Raw genomic sequence first — 24488 nt, 5'->3', positions numbered from 1 at the left:
TATGGAGATGGATTTCTCACTCAGCTCTCCATTGACCCCTGTCAGACCGCTACACTGGGTTCTGGAACTTTCCTGGCTCTTGGAAAGTGACCCACAGATTGTGTATCAAGTTATTTCACTTTTTGTTTGAACATTGGAGGTTTTCTAGGTTCAAATGAGAATGAGCCAGGATATTTGTGAACAAGCTTGTTTAGACTTGTTCAGACATTTCAGTTTAGAAATATTTAGATGCTTTGCATGACTGTTTGCTGTGAATGCTGTTGAAATTTAATGTCTCCCTCCGTCTTTCTCTCTCTCTTCAGTGGGCGACCGTGACCTTCCATCTCCCTCATCACGTGCTGAAAGTGGTAACAAGTGCTATCGTGAACGAGCTGAAAAAGTTGAATCAGAATGTGGCGGCACTATCGGTCGCATCTTCGGTCATGGACAGACTCTCCTACCTCTTACCGAGCGGAAGGCCAGAACTGGGTGTTGGACCCGGACGCTCTGTAGACAGGTAACTGCATGAAACAGGGACTCTTCAGTTTTTTTTTTTTTTTTTTTTTTTTTTTGTGTGTGTGGTTGATTTATTTGTGATGGCATAAGAGCATTCTGAATTATAAATGTTACCTCAAATGGTGCCGTTTGAGAGGTGTGCTATTACTCTTCTAAACAATCAGACTTTCCATTTCCATTTTGATGGGACTTATGTTGTTGAATGGTCCAAAACCACATCAACCTGTACATCAGATTTGGTGTCTTTTGGCCTGTTAATAAGGAAATAAGGAAAAAACTCTAAAAACACCCAGAACACCTTAAGTAACCACACTAAAACACTTTGGAAACCACCCAGAACACCCCATAAGTTCTGTGTTCTCTTCACCAAAGATCTCGTTTCACTTAATAGTGTGTGTGTGTGTGTGTGTGTGTGTGTGTGTGTGTGTGTGATATTTACAGGTCTCTAATGTACAGTGAAGCTAACAGGAGAGAGACGTTCACATCCTGGCCTCATACTGGCTACAGGTGGGCTCAGCCTGATCCCATGGCCCAGGCAGGCTTTTATCACCAGGTTTGTGTCATCACCATGGCAATGATTCTTTTCAAATTGACTGTCATCTTTAAATTTTGCCCTAATGTTCTCATCTCAGGTCCTCTTTGCTTTGCTTTTTGTGTGATATGTTTTATTTTTGGTTTCTTTTTTTCACTGTTTGAATGATTCCTCTTAATGGCCACTGAGTGATTGTGAAAGCCCGATTGTGTCACTATTTGGAAGTGAAATCAATTTGAGCCTAGACTAGGTCAACAAGAATGAAAGGAATAAAATTCCACACCACTGTCAATTAATGAAATGGCTATTATGAGATCAAAGATCATTTCACGAATGTTTCACTTTCAGTTTTATTCTGATAGCTGGGTATTCCCGATGATGCTATGGTACCTGATGTATTGTCTCTACTCGAGACACCATGCATGCCAAGAAGGGTTGAGCTGCGCTGGTAACCAAGGAGACCACACTACTTCTCTCACCCATGTTCCCTGTTGTCATGCCAACCGAATAGAGCGAGGGGAGAACAGTGGCTCTGTGTTGTGGATGAAAGGGTGATGCCACAGCAAAGGGACATTCTGTTAGTTTAAGAAATAAAGAATGAAATGGGAAAACGTGATTTAATTATGAACTGAAGTTACCTTTAAGGATTGTCCTGAAGTAAAGAAGTTGGACAGGAAAGTAAAAAAAAAAAAAATTGAAAAAAATTGAAAAATGAAAAGTGATTATCAAAGCACTCATTTGGGTCATGTGACATTCTTTGACTTTTGCTTCCTGGTATTGCATTTTTAGTGTTCTATCAACCTTGTTTTTCAACGCAAAAGTAAGGTTTTTTCTGTGAATGTGCGAGACTTCTGATTTATCAGCTGCTGTAGGGAAATAACGAGAAGAATGTCAAAGTTCAGTAAACCGTAAAACTGTTTGTGCTACAAACAAGTGTGTTTATAATTAAGACAGTACATTAAAATAATATGGTAAGAAATACCAGTTTGCAATATCAGCATGACAAGCTGTTTTGTACAGCTAAAAATAACTATAAGCGAATGAAGCCAGACACATTAAGTTTGCAAATGGCCACGCCCACTCTTACCTGAAAAATAAGGTGGATAAGGTGCACAAATATCAGTTTATTTACCTGTCGTCTATAAAATAACTTTGACTGGTCTATTTTTAGCTGTTTAGTGAGGTCCCTGAATATCTGTTTGCATTGTAGATGGCGCTAACCACTCTTTCTTCCTTCTAGCCTGCTTCTACAGGTGATGACCGGGCCATGTGCTTCACCTGCAGCGTGTGTTTGGTGTGCTGGGAACCTACAGATGAGCCCTGGTGAGAAGCATCCCACTAAAAAAACAGCCCGCAATGTCACACTCACTCACACAGCAGAAATCGCACAGTTATGAAAAGCTTATAAATGTACTATAACGAAGGCCAAGAGCTACAATCCCTCCAATTGCTATTAACCATTCCATTACTACATTTAATGCCTCCTTTAGGTCCGAGCATGAACGTCATTCTCCCAACTGTCCGTTTGTGAAAGGAGAGCACACCCAAAACGTTCCACTATCCGTCACCTTGGCCACCAGCCCTGCCCAGTTTCCAAGTGCAGATGGTTCGGATAAAATTGTATGTTATGGGTTCGGTAGCTGCCCTCATTTTCTTGCTACAGCAACCAAAAGGGGGAAGATTTGCATCTGGGATGTTTCGAAGCTTATGAAGGTATGTTGATCATCTCTAAAGTGTGTGCGAAAGATGCAGTACGCCTATATCTCAGTGCACTACATCAACGTTTTTCTCACCTGTGCAGGTGCATTTAAAGTTTGAGGTGAATCCATATGACCCAGCCATCCTGAGGCAGCTGATCCTGTCTGGCAGTGAGCAGCAGAGTCTCACGGGCACAGAATCCCGCAGACCCACGCTCTCCTGGCTAGAGGAGGCCACTTGCTGCTCTGACTTACCCAAACTAGAGGGGGACAGGTTCTAAACCCACATTTACACACTTTTTGCAAATTATTTTTAGACATCATACCCTATTATTATATTTATTGAACATTTCCTGTGTTTTTGTATCTAGCGATGACCAGATAGAGGACTCGGACAGCGAAGAGCATTCCAGATCAGAGTCAGTCACAGGTAGAAACATAATTTTCATGTATTAACAACGTTTATTCATCACTTGGTTTATATCTGTGCCCAGTGTTGTCAATAAACACCTTACTTATTGTTCTTCCTCCTAATGTTTGTGTAGGCCCACTGGGTCAGAAGGAGACGATGGAGGTGAGTTTGGGAGTCACAGCTCTCAGTGTCCTACAGCAGCCTGAGAAGTTACAGTGGGAGGTGGTGGCCAGTGTGCTGGAGGACACGGTTAAAGACCTGGAGGAGCTGGGGGCCAACCCCCCGCACTCACTGGGCCCCCCTAAAGCTGACAAGGCTAAGGATAGGCAGACTGAGCACCACAACATTCCCTTCCCCTGCCTGTTGGCCGGCGGACTGCTAAGCTACCGGTCAGCGGCTAGTTCTCCACTAGGCCCCCCTCTATCTCGTCGCTCCATGGATAGCCCAGTAAGGACTGCTGCCCCCGAGGGGCTTGGACCAGACCAGGGTCCCATGGAAATCGAGTCCTGTAATCCCCCCACAGACCTGGGCTCTCCGAACCTTCCACCAGCCACCCCTGTGCACAGGACTATGCCCGTACTGCTCCTGTACAGCATCAAGGAAGCAGACGAGAAGTCTTCAGGGAAGGTGTTCACCCAGATGAACAACCTGATGAGCAAAGGGCTTCACGAGGAGGGCTTCACCGTCCCGCAGATTATCGAGATGGAGTTTGACTCGCATGAGCAGCTGCTGCTGCAGGACCCTCCCATCACATACATCCAGCAGTTTGCGGATGCGGCGGCTGGGCTCGGACCTCTGGATGGGGAAAAGTGGAGCTCACTGGCTCCACGGCCGGGCTCTCTGGTGCAGTGCTTGCGGTTGCCGAAAGCATTAGAGGAAGAGAACCTGTATGTGGACTCCATCACGCCCTGCAGCGATGGCTTACACTTGTTAGTCGGTCTTCAACCATGCTCCGTAGAGTCCCTTAGTGCTATCAATCAGGTGGAGGTGTTAAACACCCTCAACCGTCTGCACTCGGCCCTCTGTGGTCATCGCAAAGGACAGACACTGGCCAATGGCCATGACGCCCACTCGGGCACCTCTCCTCCACAGACCCCACTCATTCTGCCCCCTCATGACCAGCAACAGCCCCATACTTCCAGGCCTCTGGGGGGCAGTGGTGGTGGCGGATACCTTGCGCTCTACAAGTTAAATTACTCCACCCGCATCGTAACCCTGGAGGAGGAACCGGTGAAGGTGCAGCAGATTCGTGATCCACGAGATGCCGTTACATCTCTCCTCCTCTTGCCACCAGATGTGCTAGATGGCAGAGAGGATGACGGAGAGGAAACGTCCGAGGAGTCGACACCCTCTGGGCTCAAAAATGGCACGGGGACAGTGGCGTCCGCAGTGACAGCTGGCCCAAGTTTGGGATCAGCCACTGGGAAGGAGAAGAGAGGAGAGGTGGCCGGACTTGGACACCTGGTGGTGACTACACAGGCGGGTTACATCATGATTCTGGACTTGTCCACTCTAGAGGTGCTGGCAAAAGTGGAGCCACCTAAGAAAGAGGGGACAGAGGAGGTGGACCCCTTCGTCTCTGTTACCTACTGCTCAGGCACCGACCGGCTGTGTGCCTGCACAAAAGGTGAGGAAGTGTTTTTTGTTTTTTTTTGTAAGAAACCTAGATGGTTGTGTTTACCACCTTTACAACAAGGTTCTTAAAGGGTTAGTTCGAAAATGAAAATTCTGTCATTAATTACTCTCATGTCGTTCCAAACCAGTAAGACTTTCACTCATCTTCAGAACACAAATGAAGATCTTTCTGGTGAAATCTGAGAGCTTTCTGTTCCTCCATAGACAGCCTAGGCAAAATGTTCATAAAGAGATCATAAAACTAATCCATATGAATTGAGCGGTTTAGTCCAAATTTTCTGAAGAGACACGATCGCTTTATATGATGAACAGATTTAATTTAGGCTTTTATTCACAAATAAACATTCATCAACTCACACTTCAGTTGTGAATGGAAGCTCAAGCATGTTGTTTTTGATTTCATTTCGATTGAGCTTCTGTTTATGTTCGCTGATCAATGTTTATATGTGAATAAAAACGTAAATTAAATCTGTTCATCATATAAAGCGATCGAACCTCTTCAGAGAATTTGGACTAAACTGCTCAATTCATATGGATTAGTTTTACGATCTCTTTATAAACTTTTTGAAGCCTCAAAGTGGTAGTCGCGCAGCTGTCTATATAGGGACAGAAAGCTCTCAGATTTCATCAAAAAGATCTACATTCGTGTTCTGGAGATAAACAAAAGTCTGACGGGTTTGGAACGACATGAGGGTGAATAATTAATGACAGAATTTTCATTTTTGGGTGAACTAACCATTTAATGTGTTGTTCACTAACTAGAGAACGTGTGGTGTGAAGGTTCACTGTTTCATTCAGTTTAGCTTGCTGCCCACACATCTCATTGCCATGGTAACCAATAAGGTTCTCATTAACCATAGTGGTCTTACTGACTCACTCTCAAACATGGCCACTGTGTCACTGGCGTCCATGAGATATGACCTTGGGGAGTCAAGGATTGCATGCAGTGTGTTTGTTCGGTGTACTGGTTTTTATCTTGTTCTTTTGATTGGCTGAATTACAAAATTGAGTGCTGTGGTCTATTAAAATAAAATGTAGCCAATGGAGGAACACTATGTGTGTTTTTGAGTATGTCTGTGTATATATTGTGAATGAGTGGGAGAATAGGAGAATTCCACCCTGCCTTTTACTTTTTTTTACTGTCTGTCAGTATATTTTATTCAGTATTTTTAGACAAGTTTAAGACATCTTTTGACATGGAGTGAGCAATTTGAACAAGCCTCTAACCCTAAGTGTGAACTGCGTACAATTTGTGCTATGCATATGAATGATCCGATTGTGTGGTTTGTTGAAGAGGTGTGCCAGTACTTTTGAAGGAGTCTTGACTTTTCAGTTTTCACCTGATGGGTGATAAATAATGTGAAAAAAATCTCAAACTCACATTGAAGGATGGAACAAAGTCATATCTAGAATATCATAGAAACCGGTGGTGGACGAAGTACACAAATCAAGTACTTGAGTAAAAGTACAGACACGTATAATAAAATATTATTCAAGTGAAAGTATTTAGTGCTCCTTTTCAATTTTACTTGAATGAAAGTACAAAAGTACTTGATTCTTAATGTACTTAAGTAAAAAAGTACTTATTGATGAATGTTTATTTTGTAATTTTATATAGGCCACTTATATAATTTTTGTTTTATTTTATATATTATATATAATTCTATTTCTCAAAATAATTATGAATGATTATGAATTGTCAAATAACCAGCATTAGTCAGTATGGATGGAAGATTAATGGATGCAGATACATAATATGAAATGTGTGTTGACAATATAAAAACAGACAAAACATATAGGGCTAAATACATAACATTGTAAAATTGTTACAACAGTGGGGAAGATGAATGTGCATGTGTTATTTTAATTTGTGTTAGAGTTGCACGATTCTGAATAAAATGAGAATCAAGTTTTTTTTTGTTTGTTTTTTTCTCCTGTTTCTTTCAAATAGAAACCATGATTCTCCATTGATTCTGAATAGACAGCTAAACAAAATTGCGTATAATTATTTACTGGAGGACAAAATATTAATTGCTGCAGTCTATTTAAAATATTTAATTAATAAATTTAATAAAATGGGTTAGAATGAATGATTTAATGACTCACTCATAACTACTTCACTTGTCGCCTCCTAGTGGCGTAACGATGTAATCGATACAACCATTATTTGAAGCGGCAAATTTTAAAATGTAATTTGATCTGATTCGAGATCGCGATCTGTAGACACATTGATGTGGACGTGTCCACATTAAAGCATTTCAGTGGGCCTAAACAGATCGCAATTTACAGCAGATTTAGTTCAAAAACAACTGACCTAAATATGATTTTCAAAGTAAGTCAGCCTACTAATGTTGAATTTTAAGATGAATTATTATGCTAAAATTCAACATTAGTAGGCTGACTTACTTTTCACCATCAGTCGTGCGTACACTCAGAGGATCACCAGTTCTTGGCTAATCTTCAGTCAGACAGTGAAATTCATTCGCTGGAGAGTCGCTCTTAACGGATCACTGAATCAGTGATTTGTTGACTCGAGAACAGCTGCAATACGATCAGTCCAATTCTCAAATGAATTGTTGATGTGATTTGTGAACCGATTTAACAGGATGATTGAAAAGAATCAGTTTGTGCACGAATCGGACACCGCTTTTGCGTCTCTGACCATGTTACGATTTCTTCATTTTAAAATAAGGAGTAACGATATGTTTTATGAAATGTAGTGGAGTAAAAAGTACGATTTTATGCTTTGGAATGTAGTGAAGTAAAAGTAAAAGTTGCTCAAAATAAAAAAAAAACTCCAGTAAAGTACAGATACTTGAAAAATGTACTTAAGTACAGTAACAAAGTAAAAATACTTCGTTACTGTCCACCACTGATAGAAACACTTGTCTTGTCTTGTAAATGACCAGAACATCCTAGCATTGTCATGGCAAGCACCATTTGCTCCAGAAAATAAAAACCTTGTTAATCTTGTTTTACTAGTTCAGAGGAATATTTTTGCCTTGCAGTATACGTTACATGTTTAGTAAATGTAAACACTTTAATTGAAGCGTTATTCAATATTGGTTTCTGAATATTGATATTATAGCTAGAGCACTTATTCGCACAATACGTTTTTATTTTCTTTCTGAAGGTGGAGAGCTTCATTTCCTTCAAATTGGAGGTGTGTGTGATGATATCGATGATGCCGACATTTTTGTCGACGGCCCCCTATCTAATAGGGCGGAGCAACTACTGGACGGAGCAAAACCCACATCGAATCCTTCGAGCCCAGGAATCACAGGTGAGCGACAAATGGAAGGGCATTAACCTTAAAAGTGTTTTTGTGGGGATCAAACCGATGGCTCACTTAATTTGCCCCTTCAGCTACCTCACATCAAAGCCTTGAGAAATCCATTGGTCCTGCTTAATTGAATTTTTTCCACTTCAGGTGATGATGCAAAACAGATGATGCACAGTGTGCTTTCTGGGAATCTTTTCTTTGTGTTCTTTGTTCATTTTGTCATCTGATGTAGAGTTTCTCTTTCTGTGTAAAATGGTGGTTTGCCTTATACCCATGGAAATGTACAGTACAGTAAGCCTTGTGTCTGTTGGCAGGAGTTGACCTCCTGGTGGACCAGCCATTAACCGCAGAGACACTTTCTTCTCTGGTGGAACTAACACGTTTTGAAACGCTGACGCCGCGCTTCTCCGCAACAGTGCCCCCTTGCTGGGTGGAGGTGCAGCAGGAGCAGCAACAAAGGCGGCATCCACAACACCTTCACCAGCAGCACCATGGCGACGCAGCACAACACACACGCACCTGGAAACTACAGAGCGACAGGTACATTCACATACAATACCCCCCCCCCCCCCCCCCCCCAAAAAAAAAAAAAACTTTTAACCCTTTAACACACATCATGTGTGTATGAAAACACTTGGAATTAAAATCACATTAGATATTTTTAAAAATATATTTAAGAACCATATAATATCAGATATTTGTATGTTAATGTTAGTAAATATTTGAAGTAAAAATAGCCAAAAATTTACTCCGCAGTAATGTTTACATAGTCTTTTTCCCCTTTTTTGCATTTAATGTGTAATATCTCTCTCTCTCTCTCAGCTCCAGCTGGGATGAGCATGTGTTTGAGCTGGTCCTGCCCAAAGCCTGCATGGTGGGACATGTGGACTTCAAGTTTGTGCTAAACAGCAGTATTACTAACATCCCACAAATCCAGGTCACACTGCTGAAAAACAAAGCACCAGGCCTCGGCAAAGTTAATGGTGAGTCCAGGAACAAAAACTCGCTCTTAAGCAGAAAAAGAGTGAGAATGTTTACCGTAGACTAGTTTGATTCATTTTTATTCCCTAAATGAGTCTTTTGTTGTGTAAAACTTTGTATTGCAGAGACGGCAGTGGACAGGCAGATTGTCTTCCCCTTGTCTCATGTCCTGCACTCAAATGGAGAGAAGAATGGACAACCACACCTGCACGACTTCTCAGATGACATCCAGTTCATGGACATCGAGGATTCGCCAGGTAAATGTGCTGAGGAAAAAGCCATCTTGATCACCTTAAAATGTTATGTTAATTTCTGTCAGCATTCTTCAAGAATACATCTCTATCTGTCTCAGGCTCCAGGCTGTGTCCGTTCCTGCAGGAACACAAAGATGATATCTTGTGTGGGCCGGTATGGCTGTCCAGCGGACTGGATCTGTCTGGACACGCAGGGATGCTGAGCCTTACAAGTCCCAAACTCCTCAAAGGTTTGCCTGGGCATCACAAGCCATTTATAGCAACCACTCCCACCCATCCAGCACTGTGCCAGTAGAATTAGATTAAAACAACACAACTATGAACCAATGAAGAGCTGCATGCAGTATTTTACTGGCGTGAATACACACACAAAAAAAATACTGAGTGTACCTTAAATGAAAGTCATTTGGGTGTTGATAAGTGGGATATAACCAACCAAAATCAATTTTCATTTCATATAAAGCATTTCACTGTCTTGGTTTCCATTGTAAATATCTTGTTCTTAAAGGCACTATGTAAGATTTTTGGGTTAAAATATCCAGAAACCACTAGAACAGTGTTATATGTTTTGTTGACTTGTGTACTTGTATCCCAGATGTTTCCAAGACTGTTTAAATCCAGAGAAATAAGCAATACAATATGTTTTAAAATTAATTACATGCCATTTAGCAACACAAGCCATCCAGCATTTATTAATATGATATTCTAATATCGATCTAGCTTACTGCATTGTGCAACAAGTGTCTTATAGCAGCCGCCGAGCAAACGCACAGAGTAACATTATAGCATCATTTTCAACACACTCAAATGTATCTAATATGATAAAACAGTGCTGCGTTACCTCACATACGCTTGACTGGCGGAAGAAGCGGAAGCAGCAACTGTGGCATAATAAAAGTTCTGCTGCTCTCAAGCCGTGTCACGCTCGTCTATCATTAGCAGTCGCTCCAGCGGCCTCGTTCCACTCCCACAGCACTCGGCCCTGCTCTGCTTCATACTACAGTAACGTTAATAATCTCATCCATGAACATGATTTCTGCCCGAGTCTTGTCAGATTCTTTTACACCGGCTGTGAGGTGAAGACTAAAACTCCCATGATTCCATGCTCAATCTCTGCATCATCAAGCTACACCTTTGTTTTGAATTGGCAACCTCTAGCAGTGAAAAATTACATATTGTGCCTTTAAAACAAATGAAATCTTCCTGTAAATGTGAAATTCTTTTCTTTTTCATTCCACTTTCTAGGCATGGCAGGGGGAAAATATCGTTCATTCCTGGTGCACATTAAGGCAGTGAGTGATAAGGGTTTGGATGAGAGTTTGAGGCCTGTGGTGCGGATGCCCTCAGCGAAACCCCACAGTAGTAAAGCTCACTCACTCTCGTCCCTGCTGCAGAGGGCTCAGGCCACCAAGGTACAGCAAAAACAGACTTGAACTGTAATTGACTTTTGTGCAATCTTAAACTGAAGTGTGTAAGCCTTTGTATTCATTGAAGCTGTTTCAAAACACCATTTCCTGCAAAATTGATGTGCTGGTTGATGGGTTGTCTAACTGCTATATAGACCCCTAGTGGCTGTGTAGCTACATTACTTCATAAAAGAAATAGCCCTTCACTTGATCGGTTTTCACTGGAATAAGAGTTAAAAGCCATATGATGACCACCACTACAGTTCTGATTTTCCTAAAATCTCTCTTCTTTTCAGGAAAAGGCCTCCACGTCCAAAGCAGATCCTCAGCCTGCCCCTAAAAAGCCTGATAACTTGCGTGGCTGTGACTTGCTCCAGGAAGTGTCTGTCACAATCAGGAGATTTAAGAAAACGTCTGTACCCAAAGAAAGGTAAGAGATACTATGAACTGTACGCTACCGTTCAAAAGTTTTAAGTTTTTGTTTTTTTTAAAGAAGCCTTTTGTGATGCATCAAACTACAGTAAAAACAATAATATTGTTAAATATTATTACAATTTAAAACAAGTGATTTAACATTATTATTGTTTTTACTATATATATTATTAAATATTTTAAAATGTAGTTTATTCCTGTGATGCAAAGCTGAATTTTCAGAAGCAATTAATCCAGTCTTTAGTGTCACACAATCCTAATATGCTGATTTGGTGCTCAAGAATGTTATTATCAATGTTGAAAACAGTTGTTCTGCTTAATATTTTTGTGGAGACTGATCATTTTCTCAGAAGTTCAAAAGAACAGCATTTATTTGAAATGGAAATCTTTTGTAACATAAATGTCATTATAAATTATAAATACAGCAGCCAGTCCATAGTTTAACTGTGCTGTCTGTGTCTGCTTATATTTCCTAGAGTGCAACGCTGTGCAATGCTTCAGTTTCCTGAGCTCCATGAAAAGCTGCTAAGAGGTTTGTGTAAGCGTGTAGAAGACAGTCAGAGCTCAGAACACTGTCAGAGTCTCATCTTAGACATCCTCTGCTGGCTGGCAGGGGTCTACTCCAACGGACCCTGCAGGTGAGACGCCACCGTGAGCCTGTATTTTTCATCTCACTGTTTTATCTTGTCCATCGTTTTAATGAATTTCTTAATTGTCCTTTAGTTTGAGAGAGGGGAAAGAGGGGCTTTTGACCAAAACCAGGAGGCGGTTGACAGACATCATCAGGGCGTGCTTCTTCGAGGCCGGACGCAGTATAGCTCATAAATGCTCTCGCTTTCTTGCACTTTGTATTAGGTAAGTTTGCAACATCTCTGTATTTTTCTGATCTTCAGTCTTCTCTTATAGTCTTGTTGCAGAGCTAATGATATGGACTGTCCAATATACATTTATGTTATGCTCATTAAACTTAACGGGTAAATGTCTCTGATGTTTCAGTACCGGTAAAGGCGACCCCGGTCAACAGGGTTTCGGCCAGGCTCTGTTCAAAGCTCTTCTGGATAATATGCCTTACCTGCCTGCTGCTGCCACAGGAGGTAATTTTTTTAAAAGTAGTAAATGTATATAGCACCTTTAATATCTGTTATAGTGATAAGACAGTTTTGTTTGAAAAACTGAAACTTTAATTTATTAGTCTACACTATTGTTCAAAAGTTTGGGGTCAGTAACATTTCCTTTTATTATCATTGTTAAAAGCAGTTGTCCTGCTTATTATTTTTGTCTGGAAACAGTGACATTCTTTTTCACGATTGTTTGCTTAATGGAAACAGCATTTATTTGATCATTTTAAAGCATCATTGCTGAATAAAAGTATTAATTTCCTTTTAAAAAAATTGGTAATACTTTACAATAAGGTCTCATTTGTAAACATTAGTTAATATATTAACTAATGAACTAACAATGAGCAATACATTTGTTGCAGTATTTATTAATCTTTGTTAGTGTTAGTTAATAAAAATACAGTTGTTCATTGTTTGTTCATGTTAGTGCACAGTGCATCAACTAATGTAACAAATACAACATTTGATTTTAATAATGCATTAGTAAATGTTGAAATTAACATTAACTAAGATTAATAAATGTTGTAGAAGTATTGTTCATTCTTTGTTCATGTTAACTAAAGTAGTTAACTAATGTTAACTAGTGAATCAAAAAATCTTACTAACCCTAAACAGTATAATTAAATAACATGTTAAAATGCTTATATTCCTGTCTGCCTTTTTCTCTCAGGTTCTGTCTTCTGGTACTTTGTCCTGTTAAATTATGTGAAAGATGAGGACCTGGCCAGCTGCAGCACCGCTTGCGCCTCTCTGCTCACTGCTGTCTCTCGGCAGCTGCAGGACCGCTTGACTCCACTTGAAGCTTTGTTGCAGACCAGGTCAGCTGATAATGCTGCATTCTGAACCATTCACAAACTGACTTTTGTTTCATTAACTTGAACAAAAAAGCTTTTTGTGAGCACATAGAAGTGATCGTTTTAAGGAAATTAAATTTTTTTTCTTTTTCTTGTGTGTCTATTCAGATATGGGCTATACGGGTCTCCATTTGACCCAGTACTGTTTGACCTGGAGGTGAGCGGGTCTTCTTGTAAGAATGCCTTCAGCAGCAGCATCGGGGTCCAGTCGGACGAGATCGATCTGTCCGATATTCTCTCAGGTGTGGCAATGCATTCTTCCCCTTGACACATTTACATTCATCAGTAAATATCAAAACAGAAAATACATTTACCTTTTTTTTTTGTCTAATGTCAGGTAATGGGAAGGTGAACAGCAGCGGGGTAGCAGAGGGCAGTTTCACTGCTCTGACTGGCCTGCTGGAGGTCGAACCCCTGCACTTTACTTGCGTCTCCACCAGTGACGGCACCAGGGTGGAGAGGGATGATGCAAGTATGTTCACCGGTAGATATCCCACTTTCCTTTTCCTCTCTATCATATCTTGTTTCTTTTACAACCAACCGTTTCATGTTGGACTTCATAAGGTGCTGTCACATTAGCTAAAATTTTTGCTGGCAAAAAAGGTCCATTTTCAATAGTGTAACTTGAAGCAGAGCTCACACAGATGTCATGTTCAGGTCAAGCAAGAAACTCAGCAAATTTGCATGAACAACCTAAACCATTTGCTAAATCTGAGTGGGGAACTATTTTGCACTGTTTCCCTATACTTTCTTTTGTAGTGAGCACCTTTGGTGTGACGCCTACGGTGACAGGGCTGTCTTCTGGGAGCGTTGGCGAGGCATCCACGGCCCTGAGCTCAGCTGCACAGGTGGCCCTGCAGTCACTGTCTCATGCCATGGTGTCTGCTGAACAGCAGCTTCAAGTTCTTCAGGAGAAGCAGCAACAGCTTCTAAAACTCCAGCAGCAGGTCATTCATGGAGACATTCTACATTCATTTCAATCTTGATGTCTTGATTGATTCAGTTCTTTATGACTTTATGTAATTGGTTATCTTATGAAACAGAAGGCCAAGCTAGAGGCCAAACTTCACCAGACCACCTCAGCAGCAGCCACCGCAGCATCAGGCGTTGTCAACTCAGTGCCATCCAACCCGTCCTCCGCCCCAGGCTTCTTCATCCACCCTTCTGATGTCATCCCACCCACTCCTAAAACCACCCCACTGTTTATGACGCCTCCTCTCACCCCACCAAATGAGGCAGTGTCTGCGGCCATTAGCGTAGAACTAGCTCAACTCTTCCCAGGATCCGTCATTGATCCTCCACCTGTGAACCTTGCAGCACATAATAAAAATGCACAGAAAGCCAAACCAGTAAGTCCTGAAAACTCCTCCTCCTTATATATTCATACTGTGTAAATATTTATCAATGTTTGATTCTCCTTCATCAATAGAATGTACGCTAAAATAGATTTTGTGGCAAATTTGTGCCCAATAGCAGAGGCTAGTGGGTAATGTAGTGTAAATTACGCATGTTCTATTTTCCTATAAGGGGCTATATGTTTGTTAACTTGAATTTCTGTATTTCTGGAATGTGTTCAGCTAATGTATATGTGTGTGTGTGTGTGTGTGTGTGTGTTTTGTCATTGCAGAACCCCATAGGAAGTGGCCTGGCATTGGCAATCTCACAGGCCTCTCACTTTCTTCAGCCTCCACCACACCAGTCCATAATTATTGAGCGAATGCATTCAGGTACTTCAGATCAGTCCCTAGAGGAAGACTTAAAATTATTTAAAAAAAAAAAAAATATTAAAAATATTATAGCAGAAATATCAGAGGAAATTTCATGGCCAGTATGGGAGGAAGGGGGGCTTTAGATAATGTGTTGGACAGTGGGGAGCAAAAAAATGTTGAGAACTCCAAGGCCCCCAAATATCCACAACAATTCAAACCGCAGTACAGGCCTGTCAATTTTCCATCTCAAAAGAAGACAAACAAAAATATGTGTACAAAAAGTAAGTTTTGGGCACTTGTGATCCATATACAGCACCTGCTGCAGTATTAAAATCACTAAAAACAGCAGGACATTATTAAAGCTTAATGTGAAAAACACTCAAGGCCAATTCACACCGTACCGTCAGACGCAGACCAATGCAAAGAGTCACCAGATTACAGCACGTCACTTCGCAAACATTCTGATTCAGCATATTCAATCGGCGAAAACAAGCTCCGACAGATGCCAGCAGACTCTGACAGGGGTAACACACTGATCTGACAAAACCCAACAAAGTGTCTGTTGCAGTCTGTCGGCGCAGTGTGAATTGGCCTTTAAAGTGCCTTAATGTACTAAAACGGGTATTAAAAGATCAAATTCAGTATACAGCGTATTTATGATGCATACTATTTACAGGCGAGCAGATGAGCCTAGAATATGAACGTAACACACTAAGTGTTTTCTTTATAATGGTTTTCTATGAAAAAAAGCTTAACGAGAAACTGTTGGCCTGTACATAGTTTTAATCATTAATAAGGTGTACGCTGAATTTGGTATTTTAATATCACTGTCTTACTACTTTAATACTTAATACAAACCCGGTAAAAATGACTGGCGGGCAATAGAGGAAAGCCGAGTACCTATAAGGGTGTGAAGGCACGTGAAAACTGAATTTTCAAATATTTAAGAGCTTGGCATAACTGCTTGTTAATCTTAAACTTAAGTCATCCTGAGGCCCCCTTTAGAATTTTTCTGAGGCCTTCTAGTGAGCCTCGGCCATCTTGTTGATAATCACTGCTTTAGAACACTCTTTAGTCCTCATTCTTTTGCAATATCTGTTTTGGTGCACAAACCTCTTTTGATCATGTGACCTTGGAAGTAAAGGCTGAATGTCCCTTCTCTGTAGGTGCAAGGCGGTTTGTGACTCTAGATTTTGGAAGGCCGGTGTTGTTGACGGATGCGCTGATCCCCACATGCGCTGACTTGGCCTCCCTTTCCATCGATATTTGGACTCTTGGGGAGGAGGTGGATGGGAGGCGACTTGTGGTCGCCACAGATATCAGCACACACTCTCTGATTTTACATGACTTGTTGCCCCCTCCCGTCTGCAGATTCATGAAGGTTCATACAAGTTTATCATAATCAAATGTGTACAGGTCAAATAGCAATCTGCTTTCTATAAGCTTTAGCACAGAGAAAATTATTCTTAATTGACAAGTCACTGATAGTCACTCCATGCCTCTTCCACAGATCACTGTGATTGGTCGATATGGCAGCACTAATGCCCGGGCTAAAATCCCTTTGGGTTTCTATTATGGACACACCTACATCCTGCCGTGGGAAAGTGAACTTAAGCTGATGCATGATCCTCTGAGGGGGGAGAGTGAAGCTGCCAGTCAGCCAGATCTGGATCAGCATTTGTCAATGATGGTGGCCCTACAGGAAGACATTCAGTGCAGGTTGGTGAAGCTGCAAAGCACATTTAACTGAGCTGCCATTGGCATTGACTGAAGTACACTACCATATTTCAAATGCTGTTCTTTTCAACTTTCTTTATTCATTAAAGGATCCTTAAATGTATCAGGGTTTTCACAAAATACAGTTTTTAACATTAACAATATTTAGAAATGTTTCTTGAGCACTTAATCAGCAAATTAGAATGGTTTCTGAAGGATCATGTGACACAGAACACTGGAATTGCTGCTGAAAAATCAGCTTTGCCAACACAGGAATAAATTACATTTTAAAATATTTTAGTATAGAAACAATTATTTGAAATTGTAATAATATTTCACAATAATAACATTTTTACTGTATTTTTGATCAAATGCAGCCTTGGTAAGCATAAGTGGCTTTTTTTCAAAAAACCTTAAAGCATCATACCAACCCTAAAATTTTGAATGGTAGGGTAGTTATAAGTAACCAATAAAGTACGAGAGGCTGTGCTGTATCATGAATAAGTCATGGCTGAAGGGCGTTGATAGGCACGACGCAAAGCGGAGTGCTGCAACCCCTTCAGCTGTGACTTATTCAAAGACTGTCTTAATGAGTGTGTCAGTCAGTAGCAAAGACTTTTAAATTGAAAAGACTGAATTGTTGTGAACACGGAACAAGACACAACTGACAAATGCTTTGACTAGTGCTGTCAGTCACGGGAAAACCCCTTAGCTGTTAAAAGGACAAGATAATACATCGGACATTTAAACAGATTTTTTTATTATGAACATAGGACTGACCTGAAGGAAAATGCTAAATCTGAATGCAGGTAATAAACTCGCTCACTCGATCTCTTTCTCACAATACTCTTCTACATAATACAGTAAGCTTCAATGAACAATTTCAATTGAGAACATACAGTTTACGTTGCTAAGAGTGGTTGCTAAGGGTGTTGTGTAGTGATACACAGAACCGTTGGGTGAAGCGGTCACAGCCATGTTTTATCGTGAATAAAACACAGCTATTGACCAATCAGAATCAAGGACAGGAACTAACCGTTTTTTAATTGTACTTAAGTGCTAATGATTAAAAGCTTTTTTTCAATTAATTTTGAATGGAAATTTTCAGTTTTAATGGTGTGGACTTAATTTTGCACAATGGTATAGGTGGAATTTTATGCTGTATTAAATATGCTAATCTCTTGTGTAGGTATAATCTGGCCTGTCATCGACTTGAGACGCTACTTCAGAACATCGACCTGCCGCCTCTTAACAGCGCTAATAACGCACAGTACTTCCTGCGCAAGCCCGATAAAGCAGTTGAGGAGGATTCTCGTGTTTTTTCCGCCTACCAAGACTGCATTCAGCTACAGCTACAGCTCAACCTGGCCCACCATGCTGTCCAGAGGTTGCGTGTGTCTCTGGGAGCCACCCGGAAACACCTACCTGAGAACTACGACCCCAGAGAGCTGGTCCAGAACTCTTCTACCGAGCAGCTCCGAACCATCATCAGATACCTATTGGACACACTGCTCAGCCTGCTGCACTGCTGTAATGGTGAGGGAGGCAGCCCATTCCAGTACCACCTCACTGCTTCAAAATGACATGAAATCTGAATTGACCTTACTTAATTTAATTCTTCAGTTTTAATGTCAAAATCGATGTTTTTCCCTCTTTCTTGCTCAGGTCACTCTGTGCCCTCAGTATTGCAGAACACGTTTCATGCACAGGCGTGTGAGGAGCTCTTTAAGCAGCTGTGTATCAGTGGGACTCCTAAGATCCGTCTGCACGCGGGTCTGCTGCTAGTGCAGCTGTGTGGAGGTGAGAGGTGGTGGGGCCAGTTCCTGTCCAATGTCCTACAGGAGCTTTACAACTCTGAGCAGCTGCTTATCTTCCCTCAGGACAGGTAACACAAATAAACATGCTCTTGCAGATGTTCTATAAAAAATTTTCTATCATCAGAACTAGGGCTTGGCAATATAACAATATATATACAGTGATGATGATATAAAGTGTCTATTGTTAGAGATTTGATATTTATATTGTGGTATGTGAATATATCTGCATAGCACAGTACTACTTAAAGTTATTGACACTTTAGAGTGATAAATAAATGCATGTCTGAGAAAACAGAGCAGGAGATATGCTTGATTGTAAAAACAGTTAAGCACAATTAGCTGTTAAAACAGGATCTTTGTTCTATCTTTGTTCTATTGTTTGCTGTTTTGTTTTTATTTTTAATAAGATAATATAAAATAATAAAAAAAAAAAATAGATATATTGTAATCTAATATAGTAAAATAGGATTTTGGTCAAATCGGCCACCCTCAATCAAAACTATTCCTAAAGATACTCTGACCTCTTCATGTTAATCCATCTTTTCATTTCCTCAGGGTATTCATGCTACTGTCCTGTATTGGCCAAAGATCTTTGAGTAACAGTGGGGTTTTGGAGGGTTTGTTGAACCTTCTGGATACACTGCTCTCTCCTCTGCAGCAGACTGCTGCAGCACAGCTCCGCAGGACAGAAGGTGCGTTTTTGAGTGTGAGATTTTTATGTAATACGCGTCTGTGTTTATGGTAATGTTACAATTTTGTGTGTGTTTGTAGGTGTGTTGGATATCCCCATGATCAGCTGGGTGGTCATGCTGGTCTCTCGACTGCTTGACTACGTGGCCAGTGTGGAAGATGAAGCCTCTGCAGCTAAGAAACCTCTGGGGGCAAAAGACAGGGAAAGATCCTTTACAGGTGAGACTCTTCGGCCTGAACAAGCATAAAAACTGAAAAATGTGTTTTTGTAAACACTACTGTTCACAGGTTTGGGGTCGGCAAGATGTTTTTGAAAGAATTTCAAAATTTGCATTAAAAGTTATTTGCCAAAAGCTTTTAATTATTAGCACTTGAGTGCAATTATAAATACATTACATTTTAATCGTTTTGGGTTGATAAGATTTTTTTAATGTTTTTGAATTTAATAAAGGTGAATTTTCACCCATTTCTCCAGTCTTCAGTTTCTAATTTGCAGATTTAGTGCTCAAGAAACATTTATTATCAATTTTGAATAAAAGTTGTGTTGTTGTTTTTGATTAATAGTAAACATTTGAAATAGGAATATTATATTCTAAATGTCTCTGCTGTCACTTTTGATCAAATTAAGATGTACTTGCTGGAAAGAAAGTTCATTTCTTTACAATAAAATGAACAGCTTACTGATCCCAAACTTTTGAAAGATAGTGTACATACTGCATAGAGATGTTTCTTCATTGGTAATGTGTCTTTGTTTTCCTCTTTCCAATCTCACTAGGGAACCAGTGGAGTTTCATAAATAACAGTCTGCAGTCTCAGAACCCAAGCAGGTCTGCCAAAGGCAGCAACAGCAGTTTAGATCGTCTATATTCACGCAAGATCCGCAAACAGCTAGTCCACCACAAACAGGTACATGTGTCTCACACAAACGTCCTATGCCATTATAGGCCACTTCTATACCACGACATAGCAGATAATTATGAAATCTGCACTTGAAGTCTTTTCCTTTATAGATATAGTGAGGATGTTAATCAATTCTCCTTTCATTGCAGCAGTTGAATTTATTGAAAGCTAAACAGAAAGCTTTAGTGGAGCAAATCGAGAAAGAGAAAATTCAGAGCAACAAAGGCTCCTCCTACAAGCTGCTGGTGGAACAGGCCAAACTCAAACAAGCCACGTCCAAGGTGAGAATCCAAACTTTTGACAACTCATTTTGTCAAATGTCTCTAAGGGGTGGTCATTGGACAACTTTAGGGGTAGCAACATATATCAAAGTACACATAAGCAGTGATAAATATAACCTTCAAACAGATCGTAGTGAACCATGTGGTTCTGTTTCTTTGGCAGCACTTTAAAGATCTGATCCGTTTGAGGCGGACAGCTGAATGGCCACGCTCCACCTTGGACTCAGAGGCGTCTGTGGCAAAAGAGACCCCTGAGGTGGAGCTCCTGCCCTTTACATTATCTCATGAGCGCTGCATCTGCGTCGTCCAGAAGCTCGCTCTTTTCCTCCTCTCCATGGACTTCACCTGTCATGCAGACCTTCTCCTGTTTGTATGCAAGGTGCAACTTAATTTTTTCCTTTCCTAATTCAGTTCTGTATTGACTGTATGAAGCTCAAGAAAGTGCATCCATCCATCATAAACGTACTCCACACAGCTCCAGGGGGTTAATAAAGGCCTTCTGAAGCGAAGCGATGCGTTTGTGTAAGAAAAATATCCATATTTAACAAGTTATAAAGTAAAATATCTAGCTTCCGCCAGATCGCCTTCCGTAATCAACTTGTGAAGAAAGTGTAACTCTTCTCGAAGTTCAAAACGCTTACGCTACATCCTACGCCTTCCATATTCTTTTTCCGTAAGTTGAATACGGAAGGCGGTCTGGTGGAAGCTAGATATTTTACTTTATATTTTTCTTACACAAACGCATCGCTTCGCTTCAGAAGGCCTTTATTAACCCCCCGGAGCTGCATGGCGTATGTTTATAATGGATGGATCCACTTTCTTGAGCTTCATACTCGTTGGTCCTGTTCACTGCCATCATAAACCTTGGACGCGTCAGGATAAATGTCTTTGCTGCAAGACATGTCCTTGTTGAATAAAAGAATTGATTTCTTTAAAAATGTATATGTCTTCCTGACCCTAAACTCTTGAACAGTAGTGTGTATGTTGCAGACTGTGCCTATGTTCTAAATCTCATCCACTGCTTAGGTATTGGCCAGAATAGCAAATGCAACACGACCCACAATCCACCTGTGTGAGGTGGTTTCAGAGCAGCAGCTGGAGAGGTTACTGCTGTTACTGGTGGGGACGGACTTCAACCGTGGGGACATCTCATGGGGCGGAGCCTGGGCCCAGTACTCCCTCACCTGCATGCTGCAGGACATCCTTGCAGGTTTGTGTTTTAGGTTTGAAAAGATCGCCAGTGGCCCACGGACACGTTTTGTATGTCCCTGTTTTATATTTAGATGTTGCAATCTGTTTTCAGGAGAGCTGTTGTCTCCGGTATGTGTGGATGGGATGGAGGGGGCGGGGGCTGATGAGGCCGGGGCCGCCTCTTCCTCTGTGGTGGTGGATTCCGACGACTCACTCCCTCAGCCGACCCCCATCCCACTCGTGGAGACCATCGATGAGCCTCTGGGACCAGATATCATCGCAGGTACACCCGGGACATCCTCTGTGTTCCAAAGTGCGTTGGTAACCCCGCCCGAATAGCACGTCACCTCACACGGACCCTCACCTTTCTTTTATTTCTGATGTTTATTTGTTTCTGTTTTCCTCTCTTGAATGAGCTGCATGTGTGTTTTTTGTGTTTGCTTTAGTATATAATATTTAATAGTGGTACAATGCAGTGGACAGGGAGTTGGAACAGTGCAGATGATTTTGACTCAGTCATTTAAAACCTACAGTTTTCAGTCAATTTATCATTTATTGTGGGTTAGATTTATGTCAATGTCAAAATTTATTTAAAATGGGTCAACGATCCACTGTTCAGACGCCCTGTCCGTCTAAGAGGAGTGTGACAGCCTGGCATCGTGAAGTAGGCTGTCTGTGTAGTTGCTTCTCTTGGTATGCTGCTCTTGCAATATTAAACGTCTTTTCGTTGCCCAAAGGTGCTCCTCCACTGTCATCTTTGGAAAAAGATAAAGACATTGACTTTGACTTGCTACAAGACTTGATGGATGTTGATATTGATCCTTTAGATATTGATTTGGAAAAAGATCCACTCGCCGCCAAGGTTTTTAAGGTATGAACCTCATTCTCTTTCTCTTTCTGTTCTTACAGCATTAGGGGTGTAATTGTTAAAATTACATGGTTCTATTCTCACTGTTTCAGTTTGGCTGTGCAATTACTTTGGAAAAAAAATATCAGCAATCGGATGAGTATCAGACAGATATGGGTTAACGGTATTGGGCTAGCAATGTACAGAGTTGCCTTTATTGCCAAAATTTCTGTAAAATACAGCACTCTATAAAATTACAGACATTAATATTGTGAAATGTCAAAGTACAGCGATATGGAAAATTACCATAATTTTCTTGAAAATAGACGCGTTACAATTTACACACATTTATTCTTATCCTTTGATGGTATAAATGTGCATACCGAAACATGGGAAGTGAACTGTACTTAACCATTTCACCCCTATACTGCATGTATTATGTAATCAGAGATCAGTAGTTAAAGTTTGGTTGTAATATTTAGAGCTGATTTGCACAAACTCAATGTATTAACCCCTTTTCCAGTAAAGTGTCTTTTATTTTTTTCTCAGAGACAAGTGTCTGAGATTTTTTTGTTGTTGTTTTTTCTTTCTTTCTTATGTTCTCTCTTACAGCCGATCAGCAGTACCTGGTATGATTACTGGGGTGCTGACTACGGCTCGTACAGTTATAACCCGTATACAGGGGGTGTGGGCATTCCCGTGTCCAAACCTCCTGCGGCCGCTACAGCAGAGAAGCCTGGATCTCAGAACCTCTCCGTGTCTGTGTCTCAAGGTGAGAAATGTCCGAAAAGCCATTAATGACATAACAGATATAATAAATCTGAGTGCTAAAATACTGTAATTTTTGTTCCAGCACTGGACGCTCGACTGGAGGTGGGATTAGAACAGCAGGCAGAACTTATGCTGAAAATGATGGCAACGTTGGAGGCAGACGCAATATTGCAGGCGCTAACATCCTCATCTCCTTCTGGTAAACACACAAATGCAAACACTAACACACATTTGTGTATGTCGTGTACAGGTTTCATACAGTCATGGAAAATCTGGTGATATCAAGCAATATTTTTATTTTACTTTATATTTTTGTATTTATGTAAAAGTTACCTATTTTTCTAATGAATAAAAGTCTATAGTGATTTTCTTTTTTTTTTTTCTTTTTTTTTTCCAATTTCAAACTCAGATTTAAAACATTTCTTCAGGCAGAAATTGATAATTTTGTGCTTTACATGATGTTTTTTTTTTTTTTTTTTTTTTTTTTTAATTTTTATAATTGAAACTTTTCTGATAATTCTAAACAAATTCTAAATAAATTAAATAAGTAAATTTCACCGGTCTAAAAATGTGTGAACCCTATGTTTTTTCCTTAAATTATTTGACTTCATTTAACTAGTATTGCCCCCTCTCGTCATTGTCTTTTTACTCTCTCTTGTTTCAGTGGCCCAGTCAGCAAACGGGACAGATGACTCTCTTCTGCGTGGGGGGTTCCACAGCTCTCCCCCTGCCAGCACTCTGATGGTACAACCTTCTTCCATCCCCATGTTGAGCACCTGCTTCAACAAACTCTTCTCTTTACTGCAAGTGCATCATGTTCAGGTACGGGCACGTTCTGGTTTTGTCACTTGCATTTACCACCGCTCTTTGAAAATGTTCCCCTAAAATCCTAACTGAGAAGTTGCAGAGTCACACCATCTTACTCAATGACCATATTTATCTCTCTGTCTCTTCAGTTGGAGTCTTTGCTGCAGCTGTGGTTGACTCTGAGTTTGAGTTCCTGTTCCGGAGGGTCAGAGGAGAGTGGCTCAGACATATTCCTCTTCAACGCCAGCAGAGTGCCCACAATTCCCCTTAACCAAGGTGTGATATTCACTGACTGATAGAATGCTTGAAGATGTTATCTGAAGATATTATCACATTCTTTTAGCAGCTTGGATAACTGCTGCTTGAAATAAAGAGTTGGTTTTATGTGTTATTATTATTACTACTAATGATACAACTAGTAACCATATCTGTTGAAATTTTCTCATTCGGATTCAAAAAATACCTTGCATATATGTGCAGTGCCACGTGTAGATCCGGTGACGGTGGCTTTCTCCAGTTCTGAATGCAGCAAATTTTTAGAAATAAATGCGCAAGAAAGAGAAAGAAAATAATAAGGGAGAGCAGTGCTAATAAGCTAAAGAAACACAGAAGCGAGTTAGATCACTCACCTTTCCTTATGTAGTTCAGTGTGTAGATTTT

General features: G+C 40.6%; 1 protein-coding gene across 6 annotated transcripts in view; it reads left to right on the top strand.

Moving 5' to 3' along the window:
* birc6 (baculoviral IAP repeat containing 6) overlaps positions 1–24488 on the top strand; it is a 100121-nt gene that overhangs the window by 12943 nt on the left and 62690 nt on the right. Inside the window, exons 4-42 of one of the 6 annotated variants that reach the window (XM_051866868.1) lie at positions 303–496; positions 937–1048; positions 2268–2350; positions 2518–2740; positions 2829–2998; positions 3096–3154; positions 3270–4763; positions 7905–8054; positions 8369–8594; positions 8877–9037; positions 9161–9292; positions 9388–9519; positions 10535–10701; positions 10992–11125; positions 11604–11765; positions 11851–11982; positions 12124–12221; positions 12916–13063; positions 13208–13341; positions 13437–13571; positions 13859–14046; positions 14143–14448; positions 14727–14826; positions 15975–16189; positions 16319–16527; positions 17714–18060; positions 18190–18409; positions 18897–19033; positions 19113–19250; positions 19807–19937; positions 20081–20212; positions 20376–20591; positions 21239–21422; positions 21516–21686; positions 22141–22274; positions 22863–23022; positions 23104–23220; positions 23686–23843; positions 23978–24104. In XM_051866868.1, coding sequence (XP_051722828.1) covers positions 303–496; positions 937–1048; positions 2268–2350; positions 2518–2740; positions 2829–2998; positions 3096–3154; positions 3270–4763; positions 7905–8054; positions 8369–8594; positions 8877–9037; positions 9161–9292; positions 9388–9519; positions 10535–10701; positions 10992–11125; positions 11604–11765; positions 11851–11982; positions 12124–12221; positions 12916–13063; positions 13208–13341; positions 13437–13571; positions 13859–14046; positions 14143–14448; positions 14727–14826; positions 15975–16189; positions 16319–16527; positions 17714–18060; positions 18190–18409; positions 18897–19033; positions 19113–19250; positions 19807–19937; positions 20081–20212; positions 20376–20591; positions 21239–21422; positions 21516–21686; positions 22141–22274; positions 22863–23022; positions 23104–23220; positions 23686–23843; positions 23978–24104 — 7636 coding nt within the window. Of the gene's footprint in view, positions 1–302; positions 497–936; positions 1049–2267; positions 2351–2517; positions 2741–2828; positions 2999–3095; positions 3155–3269; positions 4764–7904; positions 8055–8368; positions 8595–8876; positions 9038–9160; positions 9293–9387; positions 9520–10534; positions 10702–10991; positions 11126–11603; positions 11766–11850; positions 11983–12123; positions 12222–12915; positions 13064–13207; positions 13342–13436; positions 13584–13858; positions 14047–14142; positions 14449–14726; positions 14827–15974; positions 16190–16318; positions 16528–17713; positions 18061–18189; positions 18410–18896; positions 19034–19112; positions 19251–19806; positions 19938–20080; positions 20213–20375; positions 20592–21238; positions 21423–21515; positions 21717–22140; positions 22275–22862; positions 23023–23103; positions 23221–23685; positions 23844–23977; positions 24105–24488 lie in introns of all 6 variants that reach the window. The other 5 variants (XM_051866866.1, XM_051866865.1, XM_051866867.1 and 2 more) reach the window with 5 other exon arrangements.

The sequence above is a fragment of the Ctenopharyngodon idella genome, chromosome 17 (assembly GCF_019924925.1).
Source record: "Ctenopharyngodon idella isolate HZGC_01 chromosome 17, HZGC01, whole genome shotgun sequence".
NCBI classification, from domain to species: domain Eukaryota; kingdom Metazoa; phylum Chordata; class Actinopteri; order Cypriniformes; family Xenocyprididae; genus Ctenopharyngodon; species Ctenopharyngodon idella.
This window is presented reverse-complemented; position numbering and strand designations above follow the sequence as displayed.